This window comes from Ranitomeya variabilis, chromosome 3, assembly GCF_051348905.1.
Source record: "Ranitomeya variabilis isolate aRanVar5 chromosome 3, aRanVar5.hap1, whole genome shotgun sequence".
Classification (NCBI taxonomy): Eukaryota; Metazoa; Chordata; class Amphibia; order Anura; family Dendrobatidae; genus Ranitomeya; species Ranitomeya variabilis.
The window spans coordinates 269,687,739-269,701,911 of record NC_135234.1 but is presented as its reverse complement, the minus strand read 5'-3'; the positions used below and the strand labels follow the sequence as shown (position 1 = coordinate 269,701,911).

The 14,173-nt window shown below is 39.8% G+C and overlaps 1 protein-coding gene across 4 annotated transcripts in view; it reads left to right on the top strand.

Moving 5' to 3' along the window:
• The window catches only part of ANKS1A (ankyrin repeat and sterile alpha motif domain containing 1A), a 390,648-nt gene that overhangs the window by 174,909 nt on the left and 201,566 nt on the right, over positions 1 to 14,173 (top strand). For all 4 annotated transcript variants that reach the window (XM_077295484.1, XM_077295481.1, XM_077295483.1 and 1 more), the window contains 2 exons: positions 8,212 to 8,313; positions 11,412 to 11,501. In XM_077295484.1, the coding sequence (XP_077151599.1) occupies positions 8,212 to 8,313; positions 11,412 to 11,501 (192 nt within the window). The remainder of the gene's footprint in view (positions 1 to 8,211; positions 8,314 to 11,411; positions 11,502 to 14,173) is intronic.

The following is a 14,173-nucleotide window of genomic DNA, read 5'->3' as shown; positions in this document are numbered from 1 at the left end:
TGGGAATAGGGTTGGGTGTGTCTGGGTTAGAGGTGTGGTTAGGGTTACTGTTGGGATTAGGGTAAGGGGTGTGTTTGGATTAGGGTACCAGTTATAATTGGGGGGTTTCCACTGTTTAGGCACATCAGGGGCTCTCCAAACGGGACATGGCATCCGATCTCAATTCCAGCCAATTCTGCAGTGAAAAAGTAAAACAGTGCTCCTTCCCTTCAGAGCTCTCCCTTGTGCCCAAACAGGGGTTTACCCCAACATATGGGGTATCGGCGTACTCAGAACAAATTGGACAACATCTTTTGGGGTCCAATTTCTCCTGTTACCCTTGGGAAAATACAAAACTGGGGGCTAAAAAATAAGTTTTGTGGGAAAAAAAAAGATTTTTTATTTTCACGTCTCTGCGTTGTAAACTGTAATGAAACACTTGGGGGTTCAAAGCTCTCAAAACACATCTAGATAAGTTCCCTGGGGGGTCTAGTTTCCAATATGGGGTCACTTGTGGGGGGTTTGTACTGTTTGGGTACATCAGGGGCTCTGCAAATGCAACGTGACGCCTGCAGACCAATCCATTTAAGTCTGCATTCCAAATGGCGCTCCTTCCCTTCCGAGCTCTGTCATGCGCCCAAACAGTGGTTCCCCCCCACATATGGGGTATTAGCGTACTCAGGACAAATTGGACAACAACTTTTGGGGTCCAATTTATTCTGTTACCCTTGTAAAAATACAAAGCTGGGGGCTAAAAAATCATTTTTGTGAAAAAAAAAAAAGAATTTTTATTTTCACGGCTCTGCGTTATAAACTGTAGTGAAACACTTGGGGGTTCAAAGCTCTCAAAACACATCTAGATAAGTTCCTTAGGGGGTCTACTTTCCAAAATGGTGTCACTTGTGGGGTTTTTTAATGTTTAGGCACATCAGGGGCTGTCCAAACGCAACATGGCGTCCCATCTTAATTCCAGTCAATTTTGCATTGAAAAATAAAATAGCGCTCCTTCCCTTCCGAGCTCTGCTATGCGCACAAACAGTGGTTTACCCCCACATATGGGGTATCGTCGTACTCAGGACAAATTGCACAACAACTTTTGTGGTCTAATTTCTTCTCTTACCCTTGGGAAAATAAAAAATCGGGGGCGAAAAGATCATTTTTGTGAAAAAATATGATTTTTTATTTTTACGGCTCTGCATTATAAACTTCTTTGAAGCACTTGTTGAGTCAAAGTGCTCACCACACATCTAGATAAGTTCCTTAGGGGGTCTACTTTCCAAAATGGTGTCACTTGTGGGGGGTTTCAATGTTTAGGCACATCAGGGGCTCTCCAAATGCAACATGGCGTCCCATCTCCATTCCAGTCAATTTTGCATTGAAAAGTCAAATGGCGCTCCTTTCCTTCCGAGCTCTGCCATGCGCCCAAACAGTGGTTTACCCCCACATATGGGGTATCAGCGTACTCAGGACAAATTGTACAACAACCTTTGGGGTCCATTTTCTCCTGTTACCCTTGGTAAAATAAAACAAATTGGAGCTGAAATAAATTTTGTGTGAAAAAAAGTTAAATGTTCATTTTTATTTAAACATTCCAAAAATTCCTGTGAAACACCTGAAGGGTTAATAAACTTCTTGAATGTGGTTTTGAGCACCTTGAGGGGTGCAGTTTTTAGAATGGTGTCACACTTGGGTATTTTCTATCATATAGAGCCCTCAAAATGACTTCAAATGAGATGTGGTCCCTAAAAAAAAAATGGTGTTGTAAAAATGAGAAATTGCTGGTCAACTTTTAACCCTTATAACTCCCTAACAAAAAAAAAAAATTTTGTTCCAAAATTGTGCTGATGTAAAGTAGACATGTGGGAAATGTTACTTATTAAGTATTTTGCGTGACATATGTCTGTGATTTAAAGGGAACCTGTCACCTGAATTTGGCGGGACCAGTTTTGGGTCATATGGGCGGGGTTTTCGGGTGTTTAATTCACCCTTTTCTTACCCGCTGGCTGCATGCTGGCCGCAATATTGGATTGAAGTTCATTCTCTGTCTTCCGGAGTACACGCCACGCCTGCGCAAGGCATTGCCTTGCGCAGGCGTGTACTCCGGAGGACAGAGAATGAACTTCAATCCAATATTGCGGCCAGCATGCAGCCAGCGGGTAAGGAAAGGGTGAATCAAACACCCGAAAATCCTGCCCATATGACCCAAAACTGGTCCCGCCAAATTCAGGTGACAGGTTCCCTTTAAGGGCATAAAAATTCAAAGTTGGAAAATTGCGAAATTTTCAAACTTTTCGCCAAATATCCGTTTTTTTCACAAATAAATGCAAGTTATATCGAATAAATTTTACCACTATCATGAAGTACAATATGTCACGAGAAATCAATGTCAGAATCGCCAAGATCCGTTGAAGCGTTCCAGAGTTATAACCTCATAAAGGGACAGTGGTCAGAATTGTAAAAATTGGCCTGGTCATTAACGTGCAAACCACCCTTGGGGGTGAAGGGGTTAAGGTTATAAGTCCATCTCCAGATATCTTGATGTTCTTTTGCCCTAGGTGCGCAACTTAATCAAGAAGTTTACAACCCATGGAACTGTAGCTCATCTGACTGGATGTGGATGGCAAAGAAAAATTGAAAGGTTGCATTGCAAAATAGTCCGGATAGTGGATAAGCCTCCCCAATCAAGTTCCAAAGAAATTCAAGCTGTCCTGCATGCTCAGAGTGCATCAGTGTCAATACTAACTATCCATTGACTTTTGAATTAAATGAAACGCTATTGCAGGAGACCCAGGAGTACCCCACTGCTGAAAGAGATAAAAAAAAAAAAAAAGCTGAACTGCAGTTTGCCAAAAAGAACATGAGAAAGCAAAAAAAACCTTCTGGGAAAGCATCTTGTGGATGAGACCAAGCTAGTATTTCTTTTTTTTTTTATAAAGCTCATCATTCTACTGTTTACCGAAAAAGGAATGAGGTCTACAAAGAAAAGAACACAGTACCTACAGTCAGATATGGTGGAGGGTCAAAGATGTTTTGGGGTTATTTTGCTGAATCTGGCACTGGGTGCCTGTGTTTAAAGCATCATGAAATCTGAAGATTACCAAAGGATTTTGGGTCGCAATGTAGCACCAGTGTCTGAAAGCTGGGTTTGCGCCCTAGATCATGGGTCTTCCAGCAGGGCAATGACCCCTAACATACTTCAAGAAGCACCCAGAAATGGATGAAAGCAAAGCGATGGAGAGTTCTGAAGTGGCCAGCAATGAGTCAAGATCTAAATCCCATTAAACACCTGTCAAGAGATCTTAAATTGCTGTTGGGAGATGGCACCCTTCAAATATGAGAGATCTGGAGCAGTTTGCAAAAGAAGAGTGGTCCAAAATTTGAGTTGAGAAGTGTACAAAGCTTGTTAAAGGTTATAGGAAGTGATTGATTGCAGTTATTTATTCCAAAAGGTGTACAATTTTGAACAGCCATTTTTGGGGTTTTGTGTTTTTCAAATATACACAAAGGAAATAAACATGGGTATAACAAAACTTGTGTAAATGCAATAATTTTCTGAAACAACATCAGAGGTGCCAACATTTTCGGCCATGTGTATACACTACCGTTCAAAAGTTTAGGATCACCCAGACAATTGTGTTTTCCATGAAAACTCATACTTTTATTAATCAAATCAGTTGCCAAATGAATTGAATATCTAGTCCAGACATTGACAAGGTTCGAAAAAAAAGACTTTTATTTGAAATAATAATTTTCTCCTTCAAACTTTGCTTTCGTCAAAGAATGCTCCCTTTGCAGCAATTACAGCATTGCAGACTTTTGGCATTCTAGCAGTTAATTTGCTGAGGTAATCTGGAGAGATTTCACCCCATGGTTCCAGAAGCCCCTCCCACAAGTTGGTTTGGCTTGATGGGCACTTTTTGCGTATCATACGGTCAAGCTGCTCCCACGACAGCTCAATGGGGTTTAGATCTGGTGACTGCTCTGGTCACACCATTACAGATAGAATACCAGCTGCCTGCTTCTTCCCCAAATAGTTCTTGCATAATTTGGAGGTGTGCTTTGGGTCATTGTCCTGTTGTAGGATGAAATTGGCTCCAATCAAGCGCTGTCCACAGGGTATGGCATGGCTTTGCAAAATGGAGTGATAGCCTTCCTTATTCAAAATCCCTTTTACCTAGAACAAATCTCCCACTTTACCAGCACCAAAGCAACCCCAGACCATCACATTACCTCCACCATGCTTGACAGATGGTGTCAGGCACTCTTCCAGCATCTTTTCAGTTGTTCTGTGTCTCACAAATGTTCTGTGTGATCCAAACACCTCAAACTTGGATTTGTCTGTCCATAACACTTTTTTCCAATCTTCCTCTGTCCAATGTCTTTGTTCTTTTGCCCATATTAATCTTTTCCTTTTATTAGCCAGTCTCAGATATGGCTTTTTCTTTGCCACTCTGCCGTGAAGGCCAGCATCCTGGAGTCGCCTCTCCACTGTAGACGTTGACACTGGCATTTTGCGTGTACTATTTATTGAAGCTGCAAGTTGAGGACCTGTGAGGCTTCCATTTCTGAAACTACAGACTCTAATGTACTTGTCGTGTTGCTCAGTTGTGCAGCGGGGCCTCCCACTTCTCTTTCTACTCTGGTTAGATCCTGTTTGTGCTCTCTTCTGAAGGGAGTAGTACACACCGTTGTAGGAAATCTTTAGTTTCTTGGCAATTTTTCTCATGGAATAGCCTTCATTTCTAAGAACAAAAATAGACTGTCGATTTTCACATGAAAGTTCTTTTTTTCTGGCCATTTTGAGAGTTTAATGGAACCAACAAATGTAATGCTCTAGATTCTCAACTAGCTCAAAGGAAGGTCAGGTTTATAGGTTCTCTAATCAACTAAACTGTTTTCAGCTGTCCTAACATACTTGCACAAGGGTTTTCAAGAGTATTCTAACCATCCATTAGCCTTCTTACATAGTTAGCAAACACAAAGTACCAGAAGAACAGAGGAGTGATGGTTGTTGGAAATGGGATTCTATACACCTATGAAGATATTGCATTACAAATCAGACGTTTGCAGCTAGAATAGTCATTTACCACATTAACAATATAAAGAACGTATTTCTGAATAATGTAATGTTAGCTTAATTGGAAGAAACTGTTCTTTTCTTTCAAAAATAAGGAAATTTCTAACTGACCCTAAAGGTTTGAATGGTAGTGTATATTGTATTTGTGGCTATATATATTGTATTATACACTTCTACATTCCGAAAGGGATATTTTCATATGGTGCCATTATGAAAATCACAGGATCAATAGTGATAATGATATGCGAGTGATGAAGTAATGGAAACATTTTTAAAACGGCTCTTGTTTATTTGGCGTATGAGCGCTGTCCTTAAGCATATGGGCATGCTATCGCTGTTTGTGTTACTGTTTGTCTGAGGAATGTTCTACCATGCTGAATATGCACTTGGGCAGAAAAATATTTAAAATCTGCTGCCTGCAGCTCCTTTTGCAATGGCCGACCATTGATGCCCAGATGTGCTCGTTGGGAAGTGGGGAGACAAAGTCGTAGAGGCAGAAGGCTGTGGTAGCTCCTTTAGGGCACTCAGGCTGCCCACTGTAGCATGAAATAACATGCAGCCTGACATTTCGGGTATGTGTCCACGTTCAGGATTGCATCAGGATTTGGTCAGGATTTTCCATCAGTATTTGTAAGCCAAAATCAGGAGTGGAACAATTAGAGGAAAAGTATAAAAGAAACACATGCTCCACTTCTGTATTTATCACCCACTCCTAGTTTTGGCTTACAAATACTGATGGAAAATCCTGACCAAATCCTGATGCAATCCTGAACGTGGACACATACCCTTACGTGTTAAAAACATCAGCACCTGTGACTATTTAAAGAAATGGCCCTATTGTTAGTGTACCTAGAATGAAGACTAGAGGGGTCCGGCAACCATATGTTATGCCACTTCGCATTATGCAACCCTACCCTGGAATAGGATATTTGTGACATTCCTCCATTAATTCCTTTTTATGAGGTTCCCCGTGAATTCCTCTTCATGACGTTGAACACATGATCTCCTTACCAATCTCAAGCTATCGGTGCATCCAAGACCAAATCAAAATTCAAGGCTGAAGTCGATAGACCTCCACTATAGCTTTTTTTGCCGTCTTGCTCTGCAACATGATAGCCTTTTAAGAGTGGTGGCATGAGGTCAAAGAAACACATGGAGATTGCTGTCTAGCTCGCAGCCCAGTGTCATGCAAATGCCTTTTGATGGTGTGGCATAATTTACGGTAGCTAGAACCATCTAGTCATCTTTCCAGGTAAACTAAGGTTATGTGCACACGGTGCGTTTTTTGCAGCTTTTTTCCCGCACTGAAATGGGCCAAAAACGCTAGGGAATCCTTATGACAGCTAATTCAATGACTATCCTGAAGTGCTGTGCAAATGATCAGTAAATTTTCTCTGAGTATTTGCAGTGTTTTTTTTTTCTGCAGCATGTCTATTCTCTGTGAGGATTTTTAGCGTTTTTACCACATTGACTTCAATTGAGTCAGTCACATCCGCTGCCAAAACACGGGTATAAAAATATTTGTGGATTTGCTGAGTTTTTTATTGTGTATTTACAGTTTTCCTATGGCGTTTCCCATGCTGTTACACAGATGACAGCCATGGCAGTTCTTATCGACGATATCGTTACCACTCGTAATATCGTTACCGTCGGTTAGAGCACTGCAGTGTCATGCTGTCAGATGTCAGCTTGACCCCGCAACTGTGACTGTGACCCGCGGTAAAAAATTTACCTCAGGTCACCAGCATTAGCTGATGAGAGAATACTAGTTCCATCAGGCTACATCTGCTGTCACTGATAACCGTGATAGCAGGCGCTGCTGATGGGAGAAGTAGTCTCTCGTCAACCAGCGCCTGTGCTCAAACTTAAAAAAAAAAAATCTTTTAACATTATTAAGTACATATTCAAATAAAAAACACGTTATGCTCGCCTAACACCAAATCCCCAATGCCCTTGTTGCCTAAAAAAAAAGTTAAATAAAAAATCAACATATACTCACCTTAACGCTCAACCCCGATGCCCATATTTTCTGTAAACAATCAAAAATAATAAACAACCATATACTGTCTTGTCTGCCATAGTCCACATAATCCAGAGTGTCTCACTGCAATCTCACTTTTAGAGCAGTCACATCGAGAGACGTGACCGCTCTATCCATCCTCTAGATACATACTACCAGGAGGGTCATCGCTCCCGCAATGTGTAGCGCTGAGCTGCTTCAGGTGTCTGCTTTCCCTCTGCTGGTTATGAAAATTGAGGAAGCCCACCCAATTTTTTTTTTCATTATTTGTAAAAATTAACAGGTATTGTGGTGCATGCTGATTTCTGCCAATTGCGTTTTGGTTAGAACCTATGTAGGTTCATTCTGTTAATGCTCCTACATAGGCTGGTGTCTGTGTGTGTATTTAACTCCTTACTTACCTGTTTAGTAATGAGGCTGTCTGGCTGACACCTTTTCATTACTAATCCTAGGGCTTGGTGTCACGACAGCTGCTGACACAAAGCCCTCATCCCATTACCTTGATGCCACTGTATCAGTATGAAAAAGGAGTTGAACCAAGAACTTGCATCACAAAACATTTTTTTTAAATATCGTTATTTAGCTCTAAAAAGCCTTCATTGCTGTACAAAAATGGATGCAAAAAAAAGCAATAAAAACGTCCATTTTTGCCTCAGCCTTTTGCTGGGAAGAGATGCAGAAACCTTGCAGAGATTTCTGTAACCAAATACTCAACGTGTGCACATGCCCTAACAGCCCAGTATAACATTGATTTGATCATGGAACATTTGTGCAAAGTATCCCAGAAGCCATTTGTCAACACGACAAAGGGAGCTGCCAGCAGCGGATCTTGATGATTTTCTTGCCAGAGTGCATTCAGTGTGGCAGACGTTTCCTAAGACAACAATTAAGAACCTCACTCATAGTGTAAGTGTGCATGGCGCTCAAAATTGTTTCCGAAACATTTTAAGATGTTTAGAAAATTTTGTTTCCATTATTTGCATCTCATTAACATGCCTATAGATCCCGTGTTTTTCATAATTCCTCAATTTTTCATTCTTGGTCTCACAACTTCAATGATATATGTATAGATGTGCATATAAATATTACCTTTATTATAATCCCGTAATCCAATTGATTTAACTTTTCATGACAGGAATCGACGTCAGCATAACGGACAACAAAGGGATGACTGCATTGGACATTGTCCAGGAGTTGCCATCTCAGAAGAGCCAACAGATAGCTTCACTTATCCAAGGTAAGTCAGCTGTTCCACATACTTTAACACAGAAGCATTTTCTGTTTGGAGTTGGTTGCGTTTTTAGTTTTAATTTGAAAGGATTTTTTCCACGAACAAAGTTAATTTCAATCAACAGTTTAATCAATACATCTTGGAATAATAAGTTGTTCCACAATTGGATGTGTTAAAAAAATGTTCCTGATAGTTCTTCTGTTTTCCATTAGGTCTGTGATATGACATAATTAAAGACTCACAAGCTAAATCCTTCTAAGCTCTATGTAGAAATAAAATGTCAGTTTTCTCTGTATGAGTCATAAGTCCCTGCAGAAGAGGGGAATGATTTTTGCAAAGACAAGAGACTTCCTTTTTCTACATAGGGAGGGCAGTGAGAAAAATTAGCTGATTAGAAACACAAAATCACAGTGCTATATAATATGATTGCAATAAATGAAGGAGATGAAAACTTTGATGGGAGTGCTGCTTTCATTACAATGTTCATGGGAAAACTCTTTAACTTGTGTGTGCATGACCAGATTATTCCTCTTCATCTATGTATGATTGCACTAAATCCAACTAGTATTCTATTATTCTCTTGTTGATCTTTTGCATCAGTGTGACCTCTTCTGTAGCCATGTTCAGATCTAGATTTTCTGTACGCTTACTGCACCAAACACCTAATACTATGTATATAAATAAGGGTTCCAAAGTCATGAAAATTTCAAATTGGGCTTTGAATTTTTAATTTACAATTAGCACAGAATTGGCATGGGTTTTGCCTTGCATTTCACCAATTAAACTGAAAAATATGATGTCAAAATCTGTATGTAGTATCCAGAATAAAATGTATATTTATTTTTCAATAATTATAACGGATTACTATGGTGACATCTACAACTGTGTGAAAAGTTTGTCTTTGTCCAAGTGTATTCATATTCAAATGTGATATTTACATGGTCTTCATCAATATACTGTTTTATAGAGTAATGTTCCCGTGTTGCTGTATAGGGAATGATGTATTTTTTTTACGTTCTGTTCTGTCTTTTTTTATTTCAGGCATTTTTTAAGTTATAAAGGGGTTTTCCGGTCTAAAATGAAAAGTCTGCAGGCACTATGTGTACTGCAAACTTTAAATTCCCCCAGCACACGCACTGTGCACTGCCAGGATTCACTGGTTTCTGAGCTGGGAACGGCGGTAATGTATGCGATATGTACAGTGGCTTGTGAAAGTATTCACCCCCTTTTGACTTTTTACCTATTTTGTTATGTTACAACCCATGTTTTAATATTTTTGTATTCTGATTTGTGTGATGCATCAGCACTAAATGGTCGAAGTTGGTGAAGTGAGAAAAATATAGACATATTAAAATTATAGGATTAAATAACTAAAAATTGGCATTTGCATATATATTCACCCCTTTTGTGATGTCCTTACAAATGTCTGGATCAAGCAATTACCTTCATAAGTCACATGCTTAGTGAAATGAAGTCCACCTGTGTGCAATCTAAGTGTTACATGGTCTGTCGATATAAACACACTTTTCTAAAAGGCCACTGTGGCTGCAACACCATTAAGCAAGAGGCACCACTCACCAAACACCACCATGAAGACCAAGGAGATCTCCAAACAAGTCAGGGACAAAGTTGTTGAGAAGTATGTCAGGGTTGGGTTATTAAAAAAATAAATAAAAATAGCCCAATCTGTGATAATAATAATCTTTATTTTTATGTTGCGCTAACATATTCCGCAGCGCTTTACAGTTTGCACACATTATCATCGCTGTCCCCGATGGGGCTCACAATCTACATTCCTTATCGGTATGTTCTTGGAATGTGGGAGGAAACCAGAGCACCCGGAGGAAACCCACACAAACATGGGGAGAACATACAAACTCCTTGCAGATGTTGTCCTGGGTGGGATTTGAACCCAGGACTCCAGCGCTGCAAGGCCACAGTGCTAACCACTGAGCCACCGTGCTGCCCCATATCCTCCTGAGCATCATCAAATCCTTTATCATTAAATCCACCATCATCAAATGGAAAGAACATGGTAGTACAACAAGCCTGCCAAGAGAGGGGCACCCACCAAAACTGAGTCCAGTAAAGGAGGGCATTAATATTAGAGGCAGCACAGAGACTGTAGGTAACTCTGAAGGTGCTGCATAGTTCCCAAGCAGAGACCAATGGGCAAAATGTGGCAAGATGTGGAAAGCTCATAGAGACGTATCCAAAGCAGCGTGCAGCTGCAATAGGAGGCTCTATAAAGCGCTGACTTTAGGGGGGTGAATAGTTATGTACACTGAAGTTTTCAGTTGTTTTGTCCTATTTGTTGTTTGTTTCACAATAGAAAGAAACCAAATGTTCACAGTTGTAGGTATGTACTTTACATGAGCTGATTCAAACCCTCAAAATAAACCTGTGAAATTCCAGGTTGTGAGGTAGCAAAACACAAAAAAGGAAAGAGGGTAAACACTTTTGCAAGCCACTGTATTGCTTTTAATTAGACCGCTTGACTTAAACAAGTTTGCAATTTACTTTCTTTTATCTTGCATAGTGTACAGCTTATTTCCAAGGAGCTCAGACACAAGTGCCTGGCTGAGTGTGTGCAGTTGTTTCCAGGAATATAAGGATTTAAAGGGATTGTCTGATGGGCATAATGCCTTCTATATAACTCTATTGTAAAAGCATTTAATTTCTGAGATTGCAGTCAGTTTTTCAGCCCTTTCATTTCTATACAGTGGTTAGCTGCTCACATCCCTCCCACCACCACTGTCAGCTCCTAGCAAAGCTGCTTTTATCAGTCCTGTGTAATCACAAGCCTAGGCCCCCTGCATTGGCAGTTTCCAGAGCAGTTCTCTTAATCATGGCTCTCAAGTTCCTGGGTTGTTAGCTTGTTTAAGTGCACGGATATCATTATATGCAAATATAGTGATAAATAACACTGTAGAATTAAGAATAATCACCTAATGACCATAACAGAATCAAACTGACCAGAAATGTCACTAAACTGTCCCCCCAAACAACCATGAAGTAAGGAGACTGCAGACCTGTGTGTTGCTTAAGAGACTATTGAGAATATCCCTTTAATATTGCCTTTTGTATTTACTTGTTTCTTTAAGGCCACCATTCAGTGAGACCAGCAGCAAGAGAACCAGAACTGCAACATGCACCATTACCTAGTACATCTGTTTGTACTGATGCTCAAGGGGGTAAAGTAACATTAAGCTGACTTATTTGTTTAGATATCCAACTGATCAGCTCCATCTTTATCTGGTGTCTGCCTGCCACCGTGCCCCCTTAGCAACCTTTTGTGCTACTTCTGCTGTGGCCAGTAGTTATCTCACAGACAGATATAGGACAGTTAGGAGGAGACTGGGCATGGCTGATTTATGAAGACATACAGAAGATTTGTCTTCATCGTGAATAAGGATTCCTAGGAACACTTGTTTGACATAATGCAATATAAACAGGCTATTGCCCAACAAATGAACAAAACCCTTGATCTTCGGGTAAAAGAATCTTTTGCTTTGCAAAAAATAATTGTTCTTGGCAGGGCTGTGGAGTCGGAGCACATTTTGATGGAGTCTGAGTCGGTATAAAATGGACCGACTCTGACTCCTAAAATACATAATAAATTGGGTACAGTAGTTCAATGCAGTTTGTGGGGAATATTTTTTTCATAAGAATTTGGGAAAGTTATGAAATGTCCTAGAAATGTCCTTTTCCTGATCTAAGGTCTAGACTTTTAGCTGAGATGAATCTGTGCTGCAGTTTATGTTCATAAGTAGTGAAGCTCCTCCTCTACAGATAAGGGGGAAAAATAAACACACAGGGAAGGAAAGCCTACATTCATCTCAGAATTTCTGGAGTGAACAGGAAAGCAGGATTAAAGCAGGTAAGTACTTCCTAAAGCATATCTAAACTTTAAATAAACTGTGCATAAATCAATAGTCCAGTATATTTTGTTTCTGTGTTCTTGATGTTTTAGGTTGTCTTTCATCTTAGCTCATGTTTAGAGAAATTAGCTACTCTGATGACTTATATACACTATTCATAGAATATAAGGGGAAAAAATGTTTTCTAACATCTCAACTTCGGAAATACAGTGACAGGACCGATGAGGACATATATATTTGGGTGTGTGTGTTCTGGAATGTGATTCAGCACAAACATGCTCTCTTCCTCCTCCCCTCTTCATAGACTGTGAAGAAATATGATGTGAAGCATTTAGTGAGCTGTACCCTGCTGAGACCAGCCTTGACATTGAAAGTTCAGAGTAAAGCTATTTAACAACACATTTTACAAACTTTATACTGATAATCTGTCCAATTGATTTATGCAAAGATTGTTTTATTTCTAACCCAAATTATACAGTGCATGATTCCCTATTTGTGCAAGAATTACAATATACTTTATTTTTTTTTACAGGACAAAATTATTTTGAGAGCGAATTTACATAATTACAAAATGTCTAACAAGCATCTTATGAAGTCAGCTGTATTTGAGCATTTCACAGTGACTCAAGATGATAAACATTTTGTGTGTCAGTGTATAAGTCACCCAGATGAAACCACATGCTGTGATGCCAAAATCAGTGCATACTCAGGCAGTGGTTAAAATGCTCATTCAAAAGCTTTCAATCTAAAAAGACATTTACAGCGCTGCCACCCAGAAGTTTACAAAGCTGTGACTGAAAAAGATCACATCAGCACCAAGAAACCAGAGACCAGCACTTCCCGCCAGGCAAAGGAGGAGGAAAGAGCATCTCAAACGTCAGTTACAAGATATTTTGTAAGTGACAAAGTTACTGTAACAATGGCAGCAGATGTGTTTAAAAGACAGCTTATTGAGCTTGTTGTGAAGGACAGTGTACCATTATCATCATTTGCATGACCAACTTTTACAGCTCTTAATGGAGAAATGGCTCGCAAACTTGGTGTTTCTCTGGAAAGAGAAAGTATTAGAAAATTAGTGATTGAAAAAACCCTTAACCAAAAGGAAGATCTCAAAAAGACTCTCAAAAGACGCTTTGTATTTCTTAAAATGGATGCCTGCACACATCACAGAGTGAACTGTTTTGCTATCAACGTTCGATATGTTTGTGACAACAAAAAAAATTGTTACTAAGACACTGGCAGTGAAAGATACTAAAGCTCATCACAGCAGCCAGTTTCTCCAGACCTTAGTGGAAAAAGTTCCGCAAGATTATGAACTCAAAACAGAATAGGTTCTTGCTATTGTAACTGATAATGCTTCAAACATAAGTACAATTAAACTGATGAATGAGAATAATGAAGGTGAACAGCAGCTAGAAGAACATTTCACATTCAGTATGCTGAGATGGAAGGCCACAGTCCTATTCCCATAACTGAGGATCAAACAGATATTACTTCAGAACAACAGGAAAATGATTCTTTACAATTAGTTGATCTTGTTGAAGCTGCTTCACACCTCTTTCTATTTCCTCACATGCGCTGTGTTGTGCTCACACTGTAGCTAGCAATAAGAGATAGTCTGCAAGAGGCACATGCTGGAACTCTGATTAGTAAAGTGAGGAAATTGGCTATTGCTGCCAGAACCCCTAAAATTGATTCCATCTTGAAGAGACGTGCTGGAAAAGGGGCAACTGTGAATCAAGCCACTCAGTGGGGCAGCACCTATTTAATGATTGAGCGATTGCTTGAGCTGAAACCCTTCCTTGTAGATATGGCCAAGCCTCAGGTAACACTACATGGACACAGGTGGCTGAATTGAAGGAATTTCTTCATCACCCATTTACAGTGACTAAAAAGTTACAAGCTGAGGATTTAACTCCTGGCATTTTTATAAAGGAGTGGAGGAACTTGTTGTTTTGCCTGTCCCAAAGAGGAGTTTTAATCGC